The sequence below is a fragment of the Pholcus phalangioides genome, unplaced genomic scaffold (assembly GCF_987345545.1).
Source record: "Pholcus phalangioides strain wild (caught in Gottingen) unplaced genomic scaffold, Ppha-v1.0 ptg000027l_1, whole genome shotgun sequence".
Classification (NCBI taxonomy): Eukaryota; Metazoa; Arthropoda; class Arachnida; order Araneae; family Pholcidae; genus Pholcus; species Pholcus phalangioides.
In genome coordinates, this window is record NW_028301617.1 from 7,511,765 (window position 1) to 7,539,758 (window position 27,994).

Here is a 27,994-nt window from a genome sequence, read left to right on the forward strand (position 1 = left end):
GCGTCCTTGCCCCAGCTGACAAAGCATCTAGTTGCAGTAGGTGCAGTCCAGCCTACTTTTGTGGGAAGGGTCGCAACTAGTGGGCGTGGGCAAGCTGGTCCAGTGCCCCTGGCACCGGACCGGAGAGGGCACCAAACATTACAAAGGGCGGCGACAAAATGTGATCTAGCCCGGCTGACCAAGCGTCGACCCTGCTTGTGGGAATGAGCCTATGGGGGTCCGCCCAGGGACGTAGCTTACCTTCTTGGGGCCCCGGGGCAGACTTTCTTGGTGCTTCTTGAAAAGATTCATTATCATGCAAAATATATATATAAGTGTATATTTTTTGTAAGCCCCCCCCCCCATTTGCTCGATACAGGACTGTTGCCCCTTTTACAGCCAGGTCCACCCGGAGGGGGGGGGGACTCAGAATAATACGATTTGGCGAATTTTTTTTCGGAGCATTTTTCATACTAATTATTAGATGAACATTTTCAGCCAGAAGAGAGGGGGTTGGGGCTTAGATATATCACTATGTTCGGGTGCTAGGGCCGTCTTAAGAGCACCATGGGTCCCCGAGCCAAGTGATTTTTCTGAGGCCCTACCAGGTAAATTTACATAAATCTCAAAAATTTCAACTATATCTCATTTTTGTGAGGGCCTCATTTCTCTTGAGGCCATGCGGGCCGTGCCCGGGTGGGTCCATGCATTAAGACGGCACTGCTGACAGGGCTCCAGCCCTGGGATCCGGGACAATAACCATAATTTTTTTTCACGCAATAAATTCATTACAGAAGGGCCCATGAAATGTCTGTCTAGAAAGGTTTCTTTTAAAAAAATTGCGGCCCCTGAAATTTTGCGGCCCGGTGCGACCGCACCTTTCACACCTCTCCCACTAAGTCCGGTCCTGATCAGAGACAAGTTGGGAAGAGAACAGCGTAAATGAGGGAAAGAGGCTTGTCCCTTAGTTCACATGTTCTTTCCCAACTTTTAGCAGATTTTTGTATTTGCAACAACTTTTTAATTGGGTTTTTTAGGATACGGTGTCCATGTAAAATCATTTTTTTTTTATTTTGTGACACACTGTATTTTCATTCTCAAAACTGAAACAGAGTGGTTTCCGGACACATTTTTTGAATTTTTCAAATTGGAACCCCTTACCTCTACGACAAATAGTTGATGAAATGAAGGACGAATCAACAGGGGACACCCTACATAGTAAATCCATGGTCTATCTGAAAAATGAAAAAAAGTTCGAAAACGTGCATTTTGGCAATTCAAAAAAAAGAGGTAAAATTGACATGCATGTCTCTATCTTGCATAATTTTAAAAATTAATCTTTTAATAAATTTTTCATAAGAATTTTTAATCAAGAAAAGTGTAGAGATCAAGCTGAATATACTTGGGGATGGAAAAACCAATAAAATTTAACATTGTAATTTCAAAGCCAGAATCAAAACACTGAAAGGAAAATTTAAGATGCGTTGAGTTAAGAAGCAAATAATGTGGGAAAAAAACCCTTTTTGATTGAGGGCCCATTTTTCCTCGATTAAAGTATGTAAAAATATATGATGGCTCATCATCTCTACTGTGTCTATAGACACAAATGTGGTAAGTAGCATTAGTTTTAAAGATGTTATCAAAGACTTCGAGCTAGAAAAAGTAGAAGAAAGTCACGGATCCACAGCGATGAGTCAGGAGGGGTGGCTAATTGTGTAAGATTGTAGGATTGTCCTGTATTTTACCACATTATCCGGGTTTTGGGAGGGGCGATTACTCTCCACCCGACTTTTGGATCCATTGCTAATCTTGGATTAGTTACTTCTGAAATACAAAGTTTCATTCAATGTTTTTTTTCTCCATTGATAGATTCAACATTGTGTAAAATATACGTATAAGGGGGGGGGGGCGCACCAAAATCATTTAAGTGCTTAGGGCCTTCAAATATCTTAATCCGGCCCTGGGGACCACACAATGAGAAGCAGAATTTTTCCTCTGCTTTCATTTGTCTATTGCGGAACAAATTCTGGAGGAGGGCATGCCCCCAGTCTATCTTTTGTAGGCCTTCCTAATCAGACTTCTCACGGGGCCCGTCTATAGTTAATTTATAGCGTGAAAAAGCCAAAACATCATAAGAATAGTCCCAGACCCTGTCAGCCCCGCCCTTGTAGGGGGCCCATGGGTGAGGGAACCAAAATGCACACTTGCCCCTTGTGATACAGCACAGGAGGGGCGTTTGGCCATACGACCCATCGCGGCCGGCTGGTATTACGTTTGAGAGGCGTGTACGCAGGATCGATCTGTCGAGAGAGCACAAAAGGTTTAGGGGGTGAGTCGCAATGAATTTCTTAGCGAAAGCAATTTTTTTGGCTTGACTTCTTAGCCTTCAAATAGCGTTGAAATTAACACAGAAATTGATTAAATTATATCTTAGTTTTTTAGTTTTTTTTGTAAATAATTCGTCTCGGGGTATAAGGACTAATTCCCCCTCCCGCGGGTATGTCTCCGATCGCAATATGCGTTAGGAGGAAGGAGGATAGATTTGACGAGAGAGAAAAATTTTGCTGACTGGGGCCAAAACTTTTCTTACGTGATACTAAATGCCTTCTTACGTAATACTTGAATGGACCCTAAGCTAAAATCTCTGCTGTGGCATGGATGCCTTTGTCTCATCGTTCAGAATTGGCAGGTTACTATAGTACAGTATTGCCCAACCTTTACCGTTCCCGCAAGGGCCCCGTTCGATCCATTTTTCTTCATATGGGCCCCGCTTGTTGTGAAACGGACAATGAAAACAGGTATTAAAAATATTATTTACAACAGTGATTATTCTGGAGGCAGGCCCGTCATTTGTAAGAGGGGGGGGTGGTCAGGGGGACCGTTGCCCCCCACCTGGCTTTTGAAAATAACTAAAAATGGTATATACATATATATATATATATATATATATATATATATATATATATATATATATATGCATACATTGAGTACATGTTCTTTGCCCCCCGGAAAAAGTAGAAATGACCGGCCTGGAGGTCTCATGCATGGCCCCCAGAAGGGTGGGACTGCCAGGGACAGTGCCGGCTTAACGTATGGGCCCACCCGGGCCATGCCCGGGTGCCTCAAGAGAAGAGGGGCCTCTTAAAAATTAGATCCGGTTGAAATTTTCTAGGATTTACCAGGTAGGGCCTACGAAAAACCACTTGGCCCGGGGGTCCATGATACTCTTAAGACGGCCCTGGCCAGGGCTCCAACTTGAAGGCCCGGGCTATTCTCACTAGTTTTTGTTCCTTTCTACAATAATAACTTACTAGTGAGGCCCGGTGAAAAGTATAATCACGGCATCGATTAGTATGTGCAAGCAATTTTCAGGGGCCCTTGAACATCGATTTTATCATTTTGGGTGTGGTATGTTGAAAAACACCATCATAAACGATGTTTTTTTTTTTCTGAATACACGAACTATTAAAAACTATGAATGAATGAAAGTCTCAATTTTTTTTTTTTTTGGGGGGGGGGGGCGGCTGTTGGACAACCCATTATCACGCCAATAAGTCCTTCCAGTTTCAAATGGAGAGCTCTCTTTCATTTCTGCTAAAATAAATAAATTTCTTTCTGAGTGAATTGACAAATTTATATCATAAAAAGTGGAAAGAGGTTGGCCGGGGGATGGGGCTCATGGAGCCTTGTCAGGCCCCAATTACTGCACTTGGAGGGAAAAAAAAGGGGGAGGGGAATGGGGTATCGAGAAAGACTTGTGAAATACTAATGGCAGGGACGTCGGAAGTGTTTCGAAGTTGTGCATGTTGGTATTGACGTTATACAAATACAACGCCACAACAGGCAAATTGCCCAACGAGGTGGCTGACTTAAGAACATCATGGATCCCCGAACCATTTTTTGGAGGCCCTACCTACTACTGCTACACACATGCACCCCGCCCACATCCCCCCCGCGGACCCCCAACGAATCGGTACATGCGGGAATGTGCGTGTACGTGTAGTGAAACCTGACGTGAAGGTTTTTTTTGTTTCTCTGTAATGCTTGTTATGTGTAGTGCTGCCATCTGCCACCAGTTTTTCTAACTATGAGTGAAGTGTTATGATTGAATGATTTATCGTTGTAGAACTGTTGCTCTCTGTGGCGAGACTTTTTAACGGGGAGATCGGCTCGCATTTGCACCTTGAAGTTCGGAACCACAGAAAACCAACTTCAGCCGACTACCACTGTGGGGTTCGAACCCGGATCCTCGCATCGCGAGTCCGTCACTATAACTACTCGACCACCACGTTGTAAGTTTTGGTTTATGGACAAGGCCGCAACTAGATAGTTTGTCACCTGGGGCGACAAGCCGGAATTTTGGCGCCCCTTGCTTGAAGAGGAAGCAATTAAAGGGCGAATTCGGCGCCCCTTCTGATTCAGTGCCCGTGGCACCAGACCCGCCTGCTCCCTCTTGTTGTGACCCTGTAAATGAAACATTTCTTGACGTGCTCGGACCTGTTCTACAATCAATGGTAAAATGTCCATTTTCCCGCGCGGGGAGGGGGAGTCAATTGCGCCCTTCCGCCTTTGAACACTAGAAATGGTATATATATATGCATACAAACACAAATGAAAATAAACAAAATTCCAGTCTTCCCCGGGAAATAGAATATTTCGCCAAATGCCGCCAGAATCACTCGCCAAAAATATATTTTATACGCTAATCATATTTTTTTGCTATTCTTCACCGCAAATGAATCGACCGCATCGGACCCCGCTACCGGAAATGCCGGTTACTGAGGGTTGCAGAGTTCGCCTGAAGGTAGCGCTAGAGCAGCTTAATAAACGTCAAGGTCAGAAGGGAAAAACAGGCCGCCGTTCAACAACCGCAACTTCGGCAGCCATTTTTATGTCTCTCGCGTGTTTATTCTAATTCTCCTTCTCAAGAATCTTCTAGAACATTCTCATCGATCATTCTTTGATAAGGACGGGCCGAAATAATCCTACAGAGGTAAGTGTTGTTAAGATTAAATAACATAACGATAATTTTAGACACTCCTGTTGCAAGCGTCTTCCGTATTTTAAAAGGAATAATTTCTTTGTGTTCGAGAAATGGTTCAGATAGTGCCCGATAGATGGCGGCTGTTATTGGACTGCAATACCAAAACAAATATGTTGTTTCTTAATTGGTTGGCCCACGAGCAGACGACGAAATTATTCATCCGTTGTAATTGATGTTACTTAATATCCATGTAAGTTCAAACAAAATTATACCTTCATACTTTGGTTCTCCGTGCATCATCGAGGAGAAAGCGCGATCTTAAATACGGGGTACCAGTAAGTATTGCCAAGAATTGCAATTTATTGCTTTGAATGCGATATGCCAACTACTGCTAAAATTGCTGAAGGGTGTGGATGTAAAATGTTATGCTACAAATCGCGGTTAACAAAAATGTGTAGTGCTTCACGAAAAAATATTCAAATGATCTGATGATCATATTTCATTGACAAAAATATAGTAAACTAGGATCTTTAATAAGAATCCGTAAAATACGGGACATCACCAATTGTCATCAAAAAACATTGCCAAAAGTACGCACATGCACCGATCGTAACTAAAATTAAGGAAAAATATGCTAAACCCGACAAATGTGTAAGATGCGCAGTTATAATTTTCGTCATAATTATTGTAATGTAATTTATATTATGAGAAAATTCTGCATGTGTGTGTAATACAATTTTTGTAATTATTACAAATTCAAGTAAGTTATCATTGAAAAAACAGGACAAATGTATGAAAAAAAGAATGAAAATTACAGGTATGACCCATAATATGGGATACAAGTAGTCCATCAAATTATTTCAGCCATTCTACTGGCATGGGAGGAGATACGGGGAGGGGCATTGCCCCCCCCCCCCCAGCGTCAAAGATGCAGTCGACTGATCTAATGTATATATGTATAAATGAATTGGCATCATCATCGTGCCCCCCCCCCCAGACTTCTAAGTCTATCTCCGCCTTGTTTTCAGAAAGGTTGAAGACACCATTAGATTATCGAAGACCCCTTGATAATACAAGGTATATTCAAGGGGCTATAGTATTATCATTGCGGGAAACTGTAAATTTTTGTCAAACTGATCAACAAATAATGCCTTAAATTAAATCACAGACCCCTACATCCGGCAGCAGGGCCCCATGTTAAGAGTCCCTTTTGAGGCAGGGATCTGCGGGCCCTTGGCAAGATTATTCACAGAACTCCTTCATTGTGCATTTTTGTGTAATTTCTACCTGAAACTGGTGCGTTAGTAAGGTACCTGAAGTATTGCTAATGTAATATGTGTAATAATCAGATTATATATATCAAAAACCCACATTGCTGTTTGAATTCACCATCCTGGACCATAGTTATGTTTGGTTAATTTAGGTAATTGATTGACGATTTATCATTTTTGCCAACACGTGCTTGGAATTAAACAATCTTAGTTATTGAATTATCTCTGGATGTCATATGCCGAAACTGATATTTGGAAAGAAAAACAATTTGTCTCCTCTGGGAGTCGAACGTGGGTCCGCTTGTATACCGGGCAAGTGCACCAACCAATACACCAGAGACACACCCTCCAATTCCTTGTAACACACATTAGTAGCGTGAAGCATCGAGTGGAGCCACAGCAGCCTCCCCCAACCACAGCAACTTCTGCCCCAGTTGGTGTTTTGTACCATCTCTTCATAATCTTAGTTAATTGATAAATTCTTGGTTTATGACCAGAAATTAAAGCAACGGTGCCTCGTGGAACCTTTGAGGCTTTGTGGCCGCTCGAGAAAAATGAAATAAATCTGTAAATCTCTCATATGTACAATAAATGTTGATTATAACGACGTCAACGATTTTGCGAAATTTTGTTATTGTAACCAGGGCAACGTTACACCCAAGGCCAGCGTTTTGAAGACCTTTTAAGTATGAAAAATATAAGATACAATCAAGTAGCGTGCATGAAGTTTTTATTTTATTTAGGGGGTGACCATATTTGATAAGGAAAAATATGCGAAATTGAGAAATCATAAATATAGGTCATGGCCGATTCTTGTTGAAATATCACAAATTTTCAGACAAATCTCCCTTAAAAATAACCATTGGTGATAAAAAGGTTGAGCTTTGCTGTCTTAATGGCATCACAGGCAAAGCAATTTTTCTAGGACACTCTGCTTGGCTAGAGAGAGTACCAGCTACCCAATTTCATACTCACTGCCGAAAATTATACCATATCTAATTTTCCTGAGGTCCTTTCTGCACTTGATGCGCCCATGTGTTAAGCCAGCATTGGACCTGGCAAATATGTGACATTAATACAGATATTTATAGTCGCAATTACTACACACACCTAACCCTTTCTATTTTTTAGTAAGGGTTATGAATTTAAGTAAGCTTTGTAGAAAAGAAAGGGGCTTTTTAAAAAGGAAAAAATTGCAAGAAGGGCAAAATTATGGAAATTTCCATGTACGAGTCATATCACCCTAGTTATGATGGAGCAGAATGATAACAAATGTGCATAGGTCATTGTGTTTCAATTGACATTATAAGCAAGATCAATTAGCATTATTTTCTGTAAATTAGTCAGAACCGCCAGTTAATGACATTATAACAGTTTTTGTTACAACCAAAGTTCAACTGTATATAAAAAAAGAGGGCCTACAGGGCTTCGTCATGGAAATAATATAAGGGTTTTACGAGTCAAAAAATGTTTTTGAGAACTGCTGAATTAGAGTTTGCCTATTGATTTTACTGTCCACTATCGAGAGCGTCTGCTAATGGGGAGTGAAATACATAAAATATTTGAACAGGATCCCTATTTCACGGGACCAGGATCACAAATGTGTCCGTTAGGGGAGGTTTCACTGTAATAATTTGAAAAAACAGGTTTCTCTTGACATTCCTGTATCTTCACATAATTTTGGGTATACTGGCTTTTCTTTTTAAAAATGCCCTTTTCTAACTCTCCCCACCCGTATTTTCAACGGGCCCTACGTAAATTTTTATTTTTCAGAAATGTCAAAAGATTAATTTCACGTATGAATTTTATTACTTTACAATTAAACCCTATTCATTGGAATTCATTGTATTGTATAGCCGACTGATGTCACTACGTAAAGTAGAACTTGGTTAGTTTGATTTCTGGAAAATTCAAACTTTAATGAACCCTCCTTGAGTTTTCTATCTAATTAAATGTTAAAATTTCTTGCTTAATTCAATTTTCTTTTATAGTTCGAAGTTGGAGGGGAAAAATTTTTAATTTTTTATGAACAAATTTAGTTAGGAAAAGTTCCATAAAAATTACAAGATTTAGCTTTTTATCTCGATCAAGTTGTAAAACAACAAATTTTCAACCATAGAATTTTACTTCACATTTTGGAAACATAGACATATATTGACAGTTGACATGCTGTTTTGATTAGTTTTTATTTTAGTTAGTATTCTATGCAGGCCCGTCATTTGGGGGGCTGGGGTGGGCATTACCCCCGACTTTCGAAAATACACTAAAAATAGTATACACAAATATTTATATATACATACATTGAGTACATGTTCTTTGTCCCCCCCTGGAAAAAGTTGAAATGACGGCGTTGATTCTAGGGTTAAAGGCGAATAAAAGTTTGAAAATCCTGTTTTTTCCTCTATTTTTTTTTTTTTTTTTTTGATAATTTATTCCCATTTTAACATTGTTCAGCTGGAGTGCATCGGGATTTTGTATTTAAGCCTTCCAATGTTTTTAATGTAATATTACAATGGAAATTTTATAGCATCATTCTTTTGCTTGCCAAGGTGCAAGTCGATTTGAGATAAGAATGCATAGGTGCCAATGCTCCCGATTTACCCGGAAGCTTTCCAGTTTTTAGCTCTATTTAAATCTTTCCGTCAGAAACCAAAGTCTTCAGATTTTTTGTAAATTTGTGCATTTCCTGAAAATTCTCAAATTTTTGTTTTGCAAAAATAAAAAAATTCTAAATTCCTAAAGAAAATATTTGTCCTTGCAGTCATACGCTCACCATGATACCTTTACAAAAATTCTGGAAGATTTAGACTTCTCTAAAAACTGGAAATCTGCGATTATTGTCAAATATGATGCCAAAAGTGAGTGAACAAGCCAATTATTGCTGAATGAATGAACAGCAGAACTTAGCCACTGGACTTATCCTGATGCCGAGATCTGGATCACTTTATTTTGTGTCAAAAAAGAAAAAAAAAAAACATACAAAATTTTCAAAATTTTTACAACATATTTTCTGCGGACAATTGGATACTGTCGCGATTTACAAATTCTGCGGTGATTTCAGATGAGGCGGGGTTGAGAGTTGGAGAAAAGTTTCTGGGTTTCGTTAAGATGGGTGAATTTACACATATTAGGATGGAGATATATTTTAAAGCAGTTGGAGGAGGGCCCCATGCTATCTCATCTGTTTTCTTACACTTGCCATATTATATACACAGGATACAAAAAAAAAAAAGAAAGAAAGAATTTTATTAATGTGGATATAAAATATCCACATCGGAGCCAGTCATCGCGTTTCACACCTTATTGGTGAGAAAGTGGATTTGATAACTTGCAGACTAGAAGCCAGCATCAGTTTTAATAAATTAATTATTTAAAATTGCAGTGGATTTAAAATGAAAAGAATGAAAGGAATTATTCCACACAAAGAAAAGAAAAAAGTTTTAGCACATAAAACTTGTGACAAATATTCATATTTACAGTCATAATAATAATGTTATAATTTTTAGGTTGCAAAATAATTTTAATCCTTGATTTTAGTGAAAAATAAAAACTCAAGCTTATTTCGTTTAAAATTCAAGAAAAACAGGACATTTAAAAAAAAAGAACAGGCAGGAAAAATACTGGAATGTCCCGAAAAAACGGGTAATATGGTCACCTTATGCATTCCTTGAAAAATTCACGTTTTCCCCTTTTTTCTTGTATGAAACTTTCTGTGTATTTATTTTTTTCTGTAAATATTCGTCACATGCAAACTACAGTTTTTTAGGTCTGAGAATTGGTACCTATGAGAATGTAACCTTGCGAATTTCTTGTATGAGTAGATAAAAACACATTTTTTTCACTTCTTTTTCCATACTTGCCTTTGCTTTAGAGGGGTTCTCGTTCTACTTTGGAATAATTTCGTAGAGAGGGGATTAAAACCTGACCAGTGTATTATCAAATTAGAAATGATATAAAGTACAATATGCAAATGTATGAAGTTATTGAAAATATTGAAGGGGCTCAAAAACATTGTGGTCGTTGGGGGGGGGGGGGTAATACGCTAATCCCAATATTTTTAAAGGTGTTGTCGAGATGGTGGGAAATATTGAGGGGCTCAAGCTCATGGACCTGATACAAGTACGCGCCTATGATAATCTAGCATTATATAGTTCGCTAGCAGTTCATGTGACATAAATTATCTGTCCATTATACAATAATAATATATAATGCCCAATATCTCTTTTTTGATTTGATATTACAATTGAAAATTAATTTCTAATTTCCTATATCAAATGTTGGTGAATCCCCCTAGGAGCCGTGTTGCTCGAACTACATTCAAGTGAATGTAACCAATAGGCTGATTGGTTACTTTTTTCAAGTTTTGTAAAAACTTTTATAAAACATTTATAGTGTAATCCTGGTTCTAGATCTGTGGGTGCTCATCTTTTGATTTGTGCAAAAATACTATTTATAAATCCTTTCCGGATATGCTCGGCATGGTACTGCAAAATACCATGGTTGCTTGTAAATTCATAGCACCCTCAACTTTAATGCCACAGTTATACCCAGGGCCGCAACTGGATTCTTGGTTAGCCAGGGGCAAGCATGCGTTTTGGTTTCCCCCCTTTTAATGTTGAGGGAAAAGGTTAGAAAGTGAAATTTGCATCCCCGCTGGTCCAGCGCCGGGGACATCAGACCCACTTGCTCCTTCTTAGTTGCGGTCCTGGTTATACCCACAAAGGTATATAAATAGTCCCTATTACATATACGGAATCCTAATGAATATTTAATTATACTGATCTTTGGGTTTTAATTTTGAAACCTCTCGTTTAAAAAGGTGGGGAGGGGAACACAACACTTGTTTTAGAATGTGGGACAAATGAGAACAAATAATCATTCTTCGGCCGAAAATCCCTACCTACTATTATGACAAATATTCAATCAAATAACATCCCCCCTCCCTTCTCCATTTAGTAAAAGATCTCAAACCTGTTCTTAAACCAAGAATATATTTCAAGGGAAAAAAAATCTAACTAGAATAATCTTTTTTCCCTCTGATTCTTCGATGACTGAATTTTCCACATTTGGTGAATATTTGCTAGGGAAAGAAAACATTGGTTTCACTGAAAGAAGGCATGAGCAGAGATTGGTGGGGGGGGGGGGCGGCTCCACATCAAAGTTATAGCTAACTGATCTAATGTATTTGCATATATATGAATTAACATCATCATGCCCCCCCAGACGTTCAAGTCCATAGCTCCGCCTATGAAAGAAGGGGGAAAGTAAAGAAACATTGTAGGGGTTAATACTGATTATGCTGTTTCAAGGTGGGGGCATTCAATATCTGAATCTTTTTGTCATCATTAAGATTAATGGAAAGTATCAGTTGAGTAAATTGTAATACAAATAATGAAAGTACAGGGTGTTTAAAAAAAAATCATAACTGTTCAGCTTTTAATATGTTGTGATAGAATAATGTATAGTCAGAAAGAGGGAAATCTCGAGTTTCACGCAGTTGCCAACAGGTAGCGCTAACGCCTTTCCTTTGGCCGCCACCTCAGTGTTTGTTGATATTGGCTTTTCCCACAGTTAGAAACCAATTTGGGTGACTTTATTTTCCAGCAGGATGGGGCACCACCACACTGGAGCTTGGACATTTGAGAATTTTTGAACAATCACATTTTTAAATGATGGATCAGCTGTACGGGACCTGACAATTCAGTTAAACATCACTGGCCTCCATGATTTCCAGACCTCAGAGTGTGCAATTTCTTCTTGTGGGGGGGGGGGGGGTTTATAAAAGACTATGTTTATGTGCCTTCCCTTCCAGCTACATTAGTCAAACTGAAAATATGCATAACAGCAGCCGTGGAAGCAGTGGATGAAAACATGCTTGCAAAAAATTTGGGATGAATTTGACTACCATATAGACACATGCTGTGCATCCCAAGGTGGTCATATTGAGCACCTTTAATTTGGTATGTAAAAAAACTGATTAGCAAAATTAATCTTAAATGTCTGTGTTCAATATTTTTTTGTAATATACGCATTTCAAATTGGGTGATTCTTTTTGAAACACCTTGCATATTTCCTTGGTAATGTAACAATGATAAGCTTGAACGGCAGGACTTTGCTACTGGACTTATCCCGTTGCAGAGATCTCTTCCAGCCCAGCTTCAACAATGATAAGCTAAATGTTTGGGAAACCGTTTCATAACGGATGCTCATGAGCTGTTCCTGTAAATCAGGCTTTTAACGTGGCCAAAATATTCTGTAGTGATACTGATTCCAGAGCAGTGGAATAATGTAGCTTGGGAAAAAGTTTCATAACTTATAAAATTTTAATAACTGGCAATCAGGGGGGAAGGAGGGGCACATGCAAACATTCTGCGCATCTAGAGCTATTTTCTCAGTGCTTTTGTAAACAAAATAATCAAAAAGAGATTAATGACAATATTTTCAATTTTCTGCACTTTTGAGGAACCTTTTCAGATTGTTTAAAATTGATTCTTTTATTTTTAAAGGAATTCAAAGAATGGTTGAAAATGTTCACATTATGTGCCCCACTAAGGGGGGGGGGGGAGAGAGAGCACACATTGTGAACATGCCTGGGGCATTTGTGAACAAGCATGAATACTCATAAAAACAGACTTTACTTTTCATGGCTACACTGTTTTTTATTTACTCGCACATTTCTTCAATGCTATCGCTTAGAGTTTATACTTATCAACAGGGTAAGGATGGGGCAAATACAGTGATGTGGCCGAATATCAATCTTCTTAAAATTCATCAAAATTATAAATAAAATGCCATTTTTAAAATTGAAAATGAAGTTATTGGTCATTTCAAATGTGATTGATATTGAATAAGAATTATTTTAATTAATTTTATTTAAATATTAATTTTAAATTTTTTGTATCAATAAATATGAAAAAACTGGTAACCAAAAGATTTTTATTGCCATGTTACTGACAATCAAATTTAATGATGATATATTGTATTTTAATATTAGTGATACTTCAGTAACGAAAATGATTTGTTCCGGAATCACTTCATTAACCGAATGGATTTCCCATAGGTTTCCGTGGAAAATTTTTTGATTCATTCCAGCGTATGCCAAAAAAGTTTAAGATAAGCTTTTTAAAACACCAAGGGATGCTATAAAAAAGACAAAACTGATTGAAAGCTGAAATGAATAGCTTTAAAATTGTGTAAATGGAATATGGGTCATCCCCAAAAAAAGTGTACGAACCGTTTTCGAGACTCTCGCTTCTTGAAATTTGAGGGAATTCAAATTTCAAGAAGCAAGAGTTTTTCACAAAGTCATATACGAAGTCGTCTACGAAGGCACATATATTCGGGTCTTCAAAAATACACTAGAAAACGATAATAAATCTACACCCTCGATCGGAACACCATGGCTTAAATTCATTTCGAGCGGGAATTATAAGAAAATTTGAATAGACCAATCAGATAGCACTATTCCGCAAGCGTCCAATCAGGACACTGCATTAGTATCTCACTCAGGCTCACAGCTTCATTCTGACCACAACGTTTGAAGTGAAAAGACGTACTTCCGCTGAGCAACTGAGCATTAAGATTTGGTATTCAACCCAAGTGGTGAACTAGTGGTAAAATTTTCCTCTGAAGACGGCATCCATTAGTGTTGAAATGCATTAGGACCTTTTGTATTTTCGTGTATTTGCCTTATGTATTGGTGTCTTCTTAATAGTCTTGGGTAAAGTTGATCAACTCTTCCAAGTCATTATTTGTAGCAAAACGTCAAAATATTGCTGTCCCAGCTTCAAAAAAAGTGTTAAACAAAAAGACTTTGTGCAAATCTGGAATTTTTTTTCAAAAAACTTTGAATCACATTCTATATATATATGCCATAGATAAGCAAAACTGACAATAAAATTTTGAAAAAAAATAATGAAAAATAATAATTTAGGCTAATCTGTCCCCACTGTGTTACATCTTCCAAAAACTGAAGCAACAGAATAGAAACGGATCTATAGTAAAGTTTCCTTAGTTAAGCAGTTTTGAAGGTTTAAATTGCATTTCATAAGTTACCTGTTCAATTTAAACCCTTTACCATACTCTCCATCATGTTATTTTTTCAGTTAAATATGAAAGTTTTGTAGTACAGATCGTTAAAATCACTGCCAGGCACAGATCCAGGAAGATGTATCATAAGGGGCATTTTAGTATGAGTGAAGCTTGTTTTATGACAATACATTTTGTATTGTATGAGACAGAACCATTATTTTCCTACATTATTTTTGTTTTCAAGCGTTACTCCCCCCCCCCCCCCCCAGTCCACTCTGCATCACTAATGTGAGAGGCATAAACACGAGATTTGTACCAACACATCAAATTGCTATTCAATTTCAACAAAAATAAATAAAAGAAAAATCAGTGCAAGTGCAGTGTCCACTTTGAACAGTGTCCCGTCATTTCCCACACCTTGCAGCAATTTGGTGTGGGAAATGAAAGGCTGAAACATAAATTGCAGTAAACAAAAATGTATTTCACGGAGAAAAAAAATAAATGGTCCGATTATATGATCATATTTCATTGAAAAAATATGTTAAGCAGAGATCTTAAATAGGGTAAAATACGGGACATTGCCAATTATCAAAAATGTTGCCAGAAGTGGCAACATTTTTGCTGGAGAGCAGCAGATGATCCATAAATTGGGCAAGGACGCCACAGGTGACAAAAGTTTGCGAACCACTGGATTAGATATTGTGAAAGCTTTCTGTGGAAGCAATGAGTCAAACGTGCAAAATATATTCAGCATGAAAATATAATGAGTAAAGTGATGAAAATATGCAAAATATAAGTGAGGGCACAATTATATGAGAGAATATGCAAACCTTGTGTGCATTTCTTCAAGTACAGTATGCAACGCAAGATTCTTCGCTAACTCCAGAGGATTTTTATTTTATAACAAGGAATCACTTCAAAGAACTGTATAAAACTGTATTTTACTGTTAACTGTGATTTATTTCTTTACTATAATTACTGCTTCTCGGCGCACAGTTTAAAACCTCTGCTTGTAGGCATAGACCAGGGTTGGCAGGTTTATGACACATGGCAGTTTTTAACATATTATTGTCATAAATATCACATAATACGTCAAAACCTCAAATATTGCTTTTCAATATAAAAATTCCAGTTGAAAATACTCATATTGATTGCATATAATGTTCAAAGTCACTATGTTATACAAAGAATAAATATTTGATATGATTACAAAATAGTTTTCTACTCTGTACAGAATTATTTTGGACAATATATTTATTTTTCTTGTAAAATATTCAATTTGAATTGAGCATAACATAAAAGCTGAAGGAAAACTATGGAACTATTTGATATTCTTTGATTCTAGATGATTCTTGACCTTCCAAAATTTCCAACTGCTTATATGTGTGTATTGATATAAACCATCTGCTGCACTCTCTTCATAACGGATAAGTGTTTAAAAAGTTCATTTACACCATATGTTTATTTCTATTACTATTAAATTATTTAGATAATCACATATATATATATATACTTAAAACAATACCTTTTATTTTTCCCCAGCCATCTCATTGGTTATTTTACCTCTTGTGGATTTGTATTTGTGCATAACATTAGAATATATGTAGCAATCAAAATACTAAATTGTAGGACTAAAATGTCCTTTAATTTGGCAGTGCTGGCTTGTATATGATGCCAAAGAAACTCCTGTAACTCATGGGCAGAGATACGGGGGTGGGGGGGAGCATCAAAGGTAGTGGACTGATCTACTGTATAGGCCTATGTGTATATACGAATCAACATCGTGCCCCCCCCCCAGACTTCCAAGTCTATCTCCGCCTATGCTGTAACTTATTCTTGGTACAAAAGTAAGAATAACTAAGTTTGACTATATGGTATATTTATCAGCATTTATATAATGATATGGTTTTCGAATTGAATCTGTATCTAAATGTGCAAAACAATGCTTTGGGTATCAAGTCCTGCCAGCTCTGCTTCGATTTAAAATATTCTTTAAAAGATTTATACAGCCTGAGCTAAGAAATTTTTAGATGAGAATAACTGAATTAAAGTGGTGTGTTGGCAGTAGTTGCACGAGAATTTTTACTATGGATTAAAATTTTGGGGGGGATCAGAGAATTTAAGATATTAAAATAGATATTCTATACTCAGTAATTATACATAATTTAAACTATAAAACACTAAGCTACATGAAAGTAAGGTTTTTGTTATTTAACATTAACATATCCATCAGGTTAAAAAACTATTTGACAGCATTGACAATAAGTTTTTGACTTTTAACTGAGTAAATTTCTGAGGTTAAAACCCAACTTTGTAATTTCCTATAACACATATTTTGAATATAAAGCTTCATTTAGAAATTATTTCACTTAGTAAATTTCAGGTAATCAGTAGTTTGGATAAAATCAGTTGGGTTTTTGACATGACAAGCATCAAAAACTGGTTTAAAGTATCAAAAATTGGTTTAAACTGTCAAAAACCTAAATGAATGCTTTCAGATAATGTTTTGAACATATCTGATCTGAATGTATATAACGTGATGAACTAACCTTTTTACATATTCCAATACTTTATTTTTAAACACTAATTTATTGCAGTAATTAAAACAGAACACCAATATTATAATTTGCAATTTTGAATTTTTCAACACGCAAAGAATCTACAACAGATGATACATAATTTTATGGTTCATTTTATCTAAACTATTGATCATCTTTGTTCAATTTACCAAGTCAAAGAGATCTGTTTATTCAAAATATGTGTGATAAGAGATCAGGGTTAGGTTTTTGACCTCAGAAACACAGTATTGTAACAGTGAAAAACTTATTGTCAATGGTGTCAAATAGTGTTTTTTTTAACCTGATAGATATATTAAATAAAAAACTTTATTTTTCAGGTAGATTAAAGTGTATTATATTTCGAATTATAATTACTATGTATAATATATATATATATATATATATATATATATATATATATTTCAATATTTTAAATTTTCTGATCTGCCCAAATTTTTATTCCATATTAAAAGTTTTCGTGCAGCATCTGTCAACACACTAATTAAACTAATTTATTCTCACTTTTAAAAATTTCCTAGCTTAGGTTGTATAAATTCAGAGTTAAGAGTATTTTCAATCAAAGCAAAGCTGGCAGGACTTGATATATCCAAAGCATTGTTTTGCATGTTTAAATATAGCTTCAATTTCAAAAACATATCATATATTATATATATAAATGCCAGTAAATATACTATATCATAGTAAAACTTATTCTTACTTTTGCACTAAGAATAAGTTACAGAAGTTTCTTCACCATATACAAGCCAGCACTGCCAGATTAAAGGACAATTTAGTTCTAAGAACTTAGTATTTTGATTGCTAGATTTACCTATATATTTTGATTTTACACACAAATAAGGATACTTTTTCAAGTATAAGTGATTATCTAGATAATTTAATAATAACAGAAATCAACATTATACATGTATGGCATTTTTAAACACCTATTTGTTATGAAAAGAGTACAGCATGTGGTTTATATCAATACACATATATAAGCAGTTGAAGAAATTTTGGAAGGTCGAGAATCATCTGAAATTGAAGAGTATCAAATAGTGCCATAGTTTTTTAGTTTTTACTTCAGCTTATATGTTATGCTCTATCCAAATTGTATATTTGATAAGAAAACAATATAGATATTAAACAATAATTCCGTAGAGAGTAGAAAATTATTTTACAATCATATTAAGTATTTGTTCTTTGTATAACATTTTAAACATTATATGCAATTAACGTGTGCATTTCCAATTGGAATTTTTGAATTAAAAAGCAATATTTGTGGTTGCTTTTCAATTTGTTGTTTTGCCATGCGTCAAAAACCTGCCACCTTTAGATAAAATAAAACATGAAATTATAAATTATCTATTCTAGACTCTTTGTATGACGAAACATTTAAAATTGCAAAAAAAAATATATTTTGTTTCAATTATTGTCATAAATTAGTGTTCGAAAATAAAACATTGTAATGTGCAAAAAAAGTAAGTTTCTTATTGTGTTATATACCTATTGTGTTCAAAATATCCAAAAGCGTTCATTCAGGTTTTTGACAGTTTTAATTAGTTTTTAACATCAAAAATCCAACCCTGGCATAAAATTCATATTTGATGTAAAAATAATTTCTCAGAATTAATGAAAACTTCAGTCAATGAAAAAACAATTCAAGAATTTGAGAAAATTCATATTTAATAAAAAAAACATCTCAAAATAGATTAAATTCTCCAATAATGTAGGGCATTCAGTTTGACTCTGAGCCCTAGGTCCATTTGTGGGGGGGGGGGGGGGTCTAACTGCTAAGATTTCACTGTGTGAATTGAGATATCGCTGTATGACTTGTTGACCATGGGGCTTCATGGAAATTTTTTCTTTTGGCCCTCAATGTGTCAAAAGTTAAACTGCTTTAGACGAAGTTATTCTTTAAATAGTAAGAGTTACATTTCACAGAAAAAGGACAGGGATGTAAGATGTGAGCAAGATCTACTTTTTTGGGGAGGGAGGGCGCAGAGAATCTCTCCTCCAAGGAAATTTTGAGTTTTTTTACCTTCAAAAGCATTTCAAAATGACAAATTTTTTTGAAACAGCGTTTAAAGAATTTTTTTTCAATATTTGAAATTTTTTATTTTTCACTTTTTTGATCATGGGGGTGGGGGACGGTGGGATGTGGACATGCAGCCTGCCCCCTTCTCGTCATACTTTATTCAGGCCCAAAACCAGGTACGAAATATTGGTGGGTTGAAATTCCCTTGAATTTAATTTGATAAAATTTCCTCATCTTATATAAAGCTCGATTTTCTTTGTGGTGTGAATATAGTGTGAAATCTCGCGAGTTTTCTGCTCTCATACTTCTGATGAACGGATAAAAATAAAGTTGAAGAGGAGCTGTGACAGGTGGCAAACGGGTGGCATGGTGGTAAGATGCTCGTCTACCATCGTGAACAGGGCCGGTCTTAGACCTAGTTGCGCCCGGTGCAAAAACAGTAGTCAGCCCCCCCCCAGGTGCGGAACCAGAGTGATGTGTCAGAGGAGGCAATTTTTGGTAGTCATTACTGCCCCGTAAAATATGGGACAGATTCATTCTACCATATTATCAGTGGTGTGGTGGTGATTGTCCCCATCGCTCCCCCCCCCCTCTTGGTTGAATATTAAGGGACGAAGAAGTCGGATAAGCTTTCTTCCTAAAACGGGGTTACCACCATTTAACTTGTAAACAAGCATAAAAACCCAACTTGTTTGATTTAAAAACAGTAAAAAAACGTCACACATTTATGCAGGGTACTCACCACAAAGGATCTATCTTCTTCATACTTATTTTAATTGAATTTTATGGTAAAATAAGTATATATATAGTTTCACGCGTAAGGGTTAAACTGATAATAAAAGTGGTTAAATGAAAGTGATATTTTCGTATGATTACTTTCATATTTATAAAACTCATGTGAACTTCATTTATAATTATCCCTTTCAGACCCAGTACTAAGAAACGGAAGGGGCAGGCAAACACCAGCTAAAGCACCGGGCTCTGCAACTTGGGCAGGCCCGTAACGATTCCGAAGCAGCTTGGACGGTGACCCGAGCGGAATGGGAGAGGGGCACTTGTAACTCCTTTTTCTGAGCGTAACCATTTCAAGAAAAGTCTGCCCCCGAGAAAGCACGCTACGGACCTGGGGAAGGGACAGGGCCATCTTAAGAGCATCATGGGCCCGTTGCACCGGTCGCCAAATGAGAAGGGCGCCGAAACGCATTAAATATACATTACTAGAAAAATTATCTTTAAGATACGTATTTATAAAAAAAAAACTAAAATATACATGAAAAATGACCGAGATGAGAATTTAAAAAAAAAAAAAAAAGGTTTGAGTGTATATAATATTACGGTTATTTTTCGAAAAGAAAATAATCGATGGGCAGTGCACCTATATACGTACAGTACATAGCGATTTTGGTCAGATAAAAATGCACACTCTCTCAAGCTCTTTTCGTTTACCCCTGTAGGAGATTTTGGGGGGGGGAAGGAGAAGCAATTTCTTTCTCTGTTGTTGTGCAGTAAAAAAAATAAAAATGATAGAGGAATCGCCCTCGCGGTCACCCAATTTTTCTACTAACGAAAGCAAAAGTGTTTTCCTGTGTTGTGGGGTGTATCACAGGAATTGAAGGTGTCTTCTGATGCGGGAAAGATTTTGAGCCAGAAAGCCTTACATGCATCTTTTTTCCCGACTTGTATTACTTTTATTAAAAACGCAGAATCGAATCTCAATACAGTACAGTATTTCTAAAAAAAATATTTAAAAAACGAATGAATTAAAACCCATGATTAGCTGACCATTTTAAATAGGGATCCTGCACTTAGGTCACGTTTCTACCTGTCACGAAAGGAGAAACAAAAATGCTCACATGAGAAAACCCATGCACTTTAGCGTCCCCGATCACTGGCCAGTCTCCCGACTCGCCAGACTTTCCTGTTAGTTTAACCAGGGGCAGCTCCGTGGCACTGGGTGTGCTCTAGAAGGGCGTCAAATCCGAAGTGAAAGGGAAAAAAAAATTTGGAAAAATTATTTGTGCCCGCTGTACAAGGGGCGCCAAGTCTGAGGTAGACAGGGAGGAAAAACGTTAGGGGAAATGATTTCTGCCTTTTACCTCTAGTAGGAGCTCCAAATCCGGCGTAAAAGGGTGAAAGAAATTACAGAAAATTATTTCTGCTCGCTTTAGGAGGGTCGTTATATCCGAAGTGGAAACGCAAAAAAAAATTAGGGAAACGTTTTTGCTCCCTCTCTAGGAGGGGCGTTAAGTTCGGGGTAAAAGGGCGAAAAAATGGGAAAATGATTTCTGCCCGCTCTAGGAGGAGCGCCAAATCCAAGGTAAAAGGCCAAAAGAAATTTGACATATGTTTTGACATAAAATATCGCTGTTCCTTTGAACACATCAAAAAGAAGCGATTGAAACAAAAGTTTTTTTTTAATTAGGGAGGTCAGGGGGACCCAAATATAGGTCCCACTTAGGTAGAGATTTTGTCGCGAGCCCACCCTGAGTGAAATGTATGTGTGTGTGTTTGTGGAAAATTTTAACAAACCGTACATATACACAGCTGAACATCTTTGCGAAGTTTCATGGATCTTTGTTCCAGATACCCAGTGAGTAACGGTAAAGGCTCCTATGAGACTTCTAGACAGTGTCTCTGTCTAGGAGGCCTTGGCAAGGTGAGGCCACAACGAGATTCTAAAAAGACATCTACATCTTTTTCAAGAAACTAATGAGGAACGTATGTCGGAAATTCAATTTTTTTTTTTTCCAACCGACTTTCAAAAGAAGGGTAGAAAAAACCTCAATATATAAATTCGATCGAAATGAAAATCTGGTGATCCTAGGGAAATTTTCGATTTTAATTTTTTTTGTATTAGTTTTCTATAAGAGTAGTAAGGATTCTAATCATCTTAAAGAAAGTCATTTTCTCGACGTTAATCTTGAATAAGAATTAAACAAAACCTATCGAATTTTACTGCTTATAACCCGCAAACTTCGCTAGTTTGGGGGGGGGGGGAAAGGCACCATGAGAATAGTCCGCAACGGTGTATAACCCACGAGAAAATTTCATTTATCAATATAAAATCGCTCTCAAGGAGGAGGTTGGGGGGGGGGTGTTGTTTAACACGGTTTTGTAGAGAAAATGTCAATTTTTGTACCGTCTTCCACTCAATCTATAAATATTTAAAAAATATATGTTTCTGTTAATAAATTTTCAACGTAATTATAACTAATGAAACCTCTCTCGGAAGAAAAAAATAAAGCCGTAGATAAGACGCAGCGGCTTATCCACACTAAAGCCACTTCAAAGTTAAGACTCTTCTTATGCAACTTCGACCCACAATAAGAAATTCATTTCTGACATTTTGTTTTTATTTCATCGTAATTTTTTTAAACGTATAATCTACGGACTATACGCAGCAGAATAGGTAGGTTAATTGGGACTTCCATGGAAATATGGAAATAAAGTAGTGTACCTCACATATTCAAAACAAGGAAGGGTGGGGGCAGCGGCAAATCCATTTCGTATAAGAGAAATTTCGGATATGTATCTTCGTGTATTTGAAATGAGGTTTTTGCAGCTAATGAAATATAGAATTAAATGTATGTTATGGTAAATGTGTGTGTGTGTGTGTGTGTGTGCGCGTTGAATCAGTAAAGCATATCGGTAATACATAATCACAAATCGTTTCGGTAAGTTTGATAAATTTCGCAACATTACCAGCGCGATTATGCACAATTCCTTTTAGACCCTGTATGCACAAACGTGCGGGTTGCTTCTTTTCACTTTAGATTTTTTTTTTTTTAACTTCAGGGATGTTCAGCCCAAACTTCAAGAATTGTGCGTTATCGTTGAAATTAAAGCCGAAGTTCCTGAGGTTAAAAAAAAAAATATCTATAGAGCGGCCTCACGAAAATGAGATCTACTTAAGATTTTCTAGAATCTACTAGGTAGGGCCTCAGATTGGGGCCACTTGGCCCGGAAGGCCCATGATGCTCTTAAGACGGCCCTTCCCCAGGGCCGTAGCGTGCTTTTTCGGGGCAGTCTTTTCTTGGAGTGTCCTTGAAATGATTATGCTCAGAAAAAAGGAGTTACCCCCCCCCCCATTCGGCTCGTTTCAACCGCCCAAGTTGTCTCAAGATAGTTACGGACCTGCCCAAGTTGCAGGTCCCGGGGCTTTAGCTGGTGTTTACCTGCCTCTTCCGTTTCTTAGCACTGGGTCTGAAAGGGATAATTTCAAATTAAGTTCATGAGTCTTATAAATGTGAAATAAATCATACCGAAATATCACTTTAATCACTTTTGTTATCAGTTTAGCCTGTACGTATTTTACCATAAAACTCAATTAAAATATGTATGAAGAAGATAGATCCTTTTGTGATGAGTATCCTGCATTAAATGTATGACGTTTTGCTTTTTTAAGGTTTTTAAATCTCTTAATTAAATCAAACAAGTTGGTTTTTATGCTTTTTTACAAGTTAAATAGCAGTAATCCCATTCTAGAAGTTCTTCTGACTTCTTCGTCCCTTAATATCGAACCAAGTGGTGTGCGGGGGGATGGATCACCACACCAAGAGTCTGATAATATGGTAGAATGAATCTGTCCCGTAAAATACGGGACAGTAATGACTAGCAAAAATTCACTGACACATCACTCTGGATTTTCGCCTGAGGGAGGGGGGCGCTGACTACTGTTTTTGCACCAGGCGCCACTAGGCCTAAGACCGGCCCTGCCCTAGCCAAGTGGTTTTTCTGAGGCTTTGCCTAGTAAATTCTAGATAATTTTAAACAGATCTCATTTTCGTGAGGCCCCTCTACTTTTGAGGATCCGGAGTGAGTCCATGCGTTAAAACGGCACTGTGTGAGAAGGGGTTATTTTTCTCTCTGGATTTTTTTTTTTAACCTCAGGAACTTCGGTTTTTATCTCAACGATAACGCGCAATTCTCTTCCACCTAGTACCTTACCAAGGTGTAAAACGATGCCGTAAAGCACATTTTAGGGACAATTATCCCAATGGAATAAAGCAATATATATTTTGCGCCTCACTTTTTTTTTATTTTAAAAAACAGAACGGGGGAGGGGGGTCCATGATTGTAGAATCTGGTTTACAAAGCTGTTAAAAAAATCAAATTGAACTTCCAACATACGTTCCTCATTAGTTTCTTGAAAGCAAAAAGATGTCCTTTTAAAGTCCCTTTGTGGGACCTTACCAGAGATACTATCTAGGAGCCTCATAGGAAGCTTTACCGTTATTCACCGGGTATCTGGAACAAGATCCATGAAACTCCGAAAAGATGTTCAGTTGTGTATGTACGGTTTGTTACAATTTTCAAGTCCACACACACGTCGCACTTAGGGGCGGTTCGAGACAAAATCTCTACCCGAGCGGAACCCTTTTATGTCCCTGACTTCCCCTAATTAAAAAAAAACTTTTGTTTCAATCTTTTCGTTTTGATGCGTTCAAAGGAACAGCGATATTTTATGTCTCAACATATGTCGAATTTTTTTCTGCCCTTTTACCTTGGATTTGACGCTCCTCCTAGAGCGGGTAGAAATCATTTTCCCATTTTTTCGCCCTTCTCATGTTTCGGCGCCCCTTCTCATTTAGCGCCCGGTGCAAGCACCGGTCGCACTGCCCTAAGACCGCCCCTGATTGTGAAGGTTGTTGTCAGGGTCCCGGGTTCGAACCCAAGGGAGGATAAAGATATTTTCCCTAACGAACTCGCGCGAGGCGACCACCGATAGACAGCGCCTTCACTTCCAACCCATCTCACTAATGGCAGTAAATTGCAATATGGCGATATGGCCAGAGTTGGTGTTTGGTGAAGTAGGTGGCGAACGGGGAGTCACAAAGAACTATGAAACAAAAAATGCAAATGTGAAGAAATTACACAAGTTTCCAATTAGAATACATATTAGAAAAATGTGACTACTTTCAGAATCTAGCACAGGGAGATGTGGTACCATGATTTTCGAGAGTTAAGTAAATATGAAAGTTGTTACTTCTTTAGCTAGGAACGTTGCCCCAGAATGTTATTTTGCCCAAGGGCCTATAATTTTGAGATATTTTCATGCATTGACCTCCCACCCCAAAGAAACCTCGTGGGATCAGGGGTCCGGAGATCGGCCAATTATGAATGAAAATTTGACTCGCTATAAATTTACTTAAGCCAAAACAACAAGTTGGAAGGATATCATTCCTGCTTGAGGATAGATGGGGGTCCCCGGATAAGATAAAGTGACTATGAGAATAAGATATGTTCAAAAGGGGGCCACGGGTGAAAAGATTTAATAGACAGATTTTTATAGGGAGTGTAACTGCCCCTCGTCCGCTGATACATGCTCTTCGAATGGAGGCGGGGGAAGGATCGAATTACCGAGGGTATGTATAGTGAATAGGAGGGCGATTGCCCACCTATGTCAATAATACAATTTTTTTACTAAACGTAATACCACTCTGTGTCCCCTATGCCTCAGATGTTTGCGGAACTTCTTGAAATCCATATTCCCTTCACAATGTGTGCGACGCCAAACCCTGCACAATGCATCACGCCGAGCAGAAAATATTTTGTGTCTACATAGCTTTTGATAAAGCTTAGATACAGGCTATTTCTTCATTTCTAACTGCCCATGAGAGCGTCGTGGATATTTATCACAAAGTTGTGAGAACCGCAGATGACTGGTAACGCAAGGAACTGCAGATAAACAATCAACATGACTAAGGAGCCACAGGTAAATTATCAGTTGGCCATGGGAAACTACTCGTAAATTAAGTGAGAGCTACAATCAAATGATCTCTAAGACGAAGGAACCGAAGAATGATTTTCGCTAGGACGAAAGAGCTACAGGTAAACGATCTATATAGCAATGAAACGAAGTAAATGATTACTAGGCTAAACGAACCTTGCATCTTAAAACTTTGAGAGCCTGTGCACCATACCACGGCTTATTAGCCATGTTCATCCCAAAAACTATCTTATCATAGTTCAAGCTTCTAGTCTGCTTGCTTTTTAGCAGAGCTATCTTCTCATCATTACTCAAGCTTTTATTCTGCTCTCAGTTTGATGACAAGATATTCAACTGCAGGATTTATGACAGTGTTATTTTTTCTTGCCTGCAGATATATACTTCAAGGGTCTTCCACTGGTAACTGATATTACAACCGCTTCTATTGGAATACTGGATACTCGCCAGAGCAGGACTGCCTACAACACCACCAATCGATCCATGGTCAATCAGCAGATTTCTACTCATTGTTTCCACAGAAAGCTCTCTCGTTTGCAACACCTTAACAGGATCAACAACAGAATGAATAAACCATTTCAACCCATCAGATGCAATTATTTAATTATTGAAAGATCCTTTGTTTAGCCACAGTTAGCTTTGGTGAAAAGATGATGGACTCGAGACAAAAAAAGCGTTTTGAATGCGACACTTGTGGCAAAAGCTACAACCGTCGTTTCAATTTGGTTGTTCATAATCGTGTCCACACAGGTGAGAGACCACACGAGTGCGATATTTGCGGTAAAAGATTTTCGCTCCTCTACAGTTTGAAGACCCACAAACAAGGACATATTGCAGAAAAGCAATTCGAGTGTGGCGTTTGCGGCAAAAAATTCACGCAGCGCGCCAATTTGATCACACACAGTCGGATCCACACTGGAGAAAAGCCAAAAAAGAAACACGTGTGTCATATTTGCGGTGCAGCGTTTCGACGTGTGTTGCGTTTGACAAACCATATGCGATTCCACGCGGGAGGAAAGCCACACGAATGCCACATTTGCGGTAGACGATTCTCTTTCGTCACCGGTTTAGACAAGCACGTACGATCACACTCCGAAGTCAAAGTATTTAAATGCAACTTTTGCAGTAAAATTTTTAAGCGGGAATCCAACCTCATTATCCACAACCAGATCCACGCTGAGCTAAAACCCGAGGATTTGGATCCCTGCAATGAAAATGTTACACGATTGCCTACAATAAAACGATTTGAATGTGATGTGTGCAATAAAAAGTTTAAGCGACGTTGCAATTTGATTGTCCATAACCGGATCCACACTGGAGAGAAGCCATATAAGTGCGACATTTGCGGTAAAGTGTTTTCACATCTATATAGTTGGAAAAGCCATAAGAGAGGTCACAATGCAGAAGAGTCATTCGAATGTGGTGTCTGCGGTAGAAGATTCAAGTATCGTTGTAATCTAATCACTCATAAACGAGTTCACACAGGAGAAAAACGATACAAGTGTGAGTTTTGCAACAAAAGATTTTCGGGTAGCAGTAGTTTGAACAGGCACCACAAACGCTTGCACACTGACGAAAAGCCATCTGAAAGCGAGATTTGCAGTCAGAATATCGAGCAGCCTTCTGAATTTGTTGATCACTCCATGAACACCGGAGAAAAGTCACGCGAATCGGATCCTTGCGATGAAAATGGTTCACTAATCTCCAGCAAGTGTATGACACAAGCTAAGGAAAAGCCATTCGAGTGTGATTTTTGCAGGAAAAGGTTCCGGCGGCGTTTCAACTTGGCTGTCCATTATCGGAGCCACACTGGGGAGAAGCCACACGAGTGCGTTATCTGTGGTAAAGGATTCGCACATCTTCACAGTTTGAAAAACCACGAAAGGGCACACAGCATGGAAGCGCCATTCGAATGTGGTGTCTGCAGCAAAAGATTCAAGTACCGTTGCAATTTGCTCACTCATAATCGAGTCCACACCGGAGAAAAGCGATACGGATGCGAGTTCTGTGATAAAAAGTTTTCGAGTAGCAGCAGTTTGAATAGGCACAAACGACTGCACTCCGGAGAAAAGCCACACGAGTGCAGTTTTTGCGGCAAAAGATTTTCGAATACCAGCAGTTTAAAGAGGCACGAACTGTTACACGCTGCCGATGAGTCATCGGAGGAAGATCTCTGCAGTAATCTGTCGTGATACTCTGGTAAAAAGTGTGACATGGATTAACCACGTGAGCATGTACTGCTATCACATCAGTGTTCTTCCTAAAATTATTGGAAATATGATTCAGTCTTCTGCAGCTAACACGAAACTAACACACCTCTGCTATCATTCATCCCGGAATATCCAAATCAATGCAATATATATTTGAAAAATCTATGTATAAAATTGATTTTCTGTTTGTATATCTGTG

The 27,994-nt window shown here is 37.7% G+C and overlaps 2 protein-coding genes across 3 annotated transcripts in view; both read left to right on the top strand.

Moving 5' to 3' along the window:
* Nucleotides 1-4,726: 4,726 nt before the first annotated feature.
* Nucleotides 4,727-27,986, top strand: LOC149068323 (uncharacterized). The gene is made up of 2 exons (XM_089251718.1): nt 4,727-4,972; nt 25,962-27,986. Exon 2 carries the CDS (start codon nt 26,236-26,238, stop codon nt 27,775-27,777), a length of 1,542 nt encoding a protein of 513 aa, XP_089107844.1. The 5' UTR covers nt 4,727-4,972; nt 25,962-26,235; the 3' UTR covers nt 27,778-27,986.
* The window catches only part of LOC149068324 (uncharacterized), a 48,426-nt gene continuing 25,587 nt past the window's right edge, over nt 5,156-27,994 (top strand). For both annotated transcript variants that reach the window (XM_089251723.1, XM_089251722.1), the window contains exon 1: nt 5,156-5,298. The gene's annotated coding sequence lies outside the window, so the exon portion shown is untranslated. The remainder of the gene's footprint in view (nt 5,299-27,994) is intronic.

Excerpts from the sequence above, each read along its gene's own strand:
- LOC149068323 (XM_089251718.1), top strand. The coding sequence starts at position 26,236 with ATGATGGACTCGAGACAAAAAAAGCGTTTTGAATGCGACACTTGTGGC.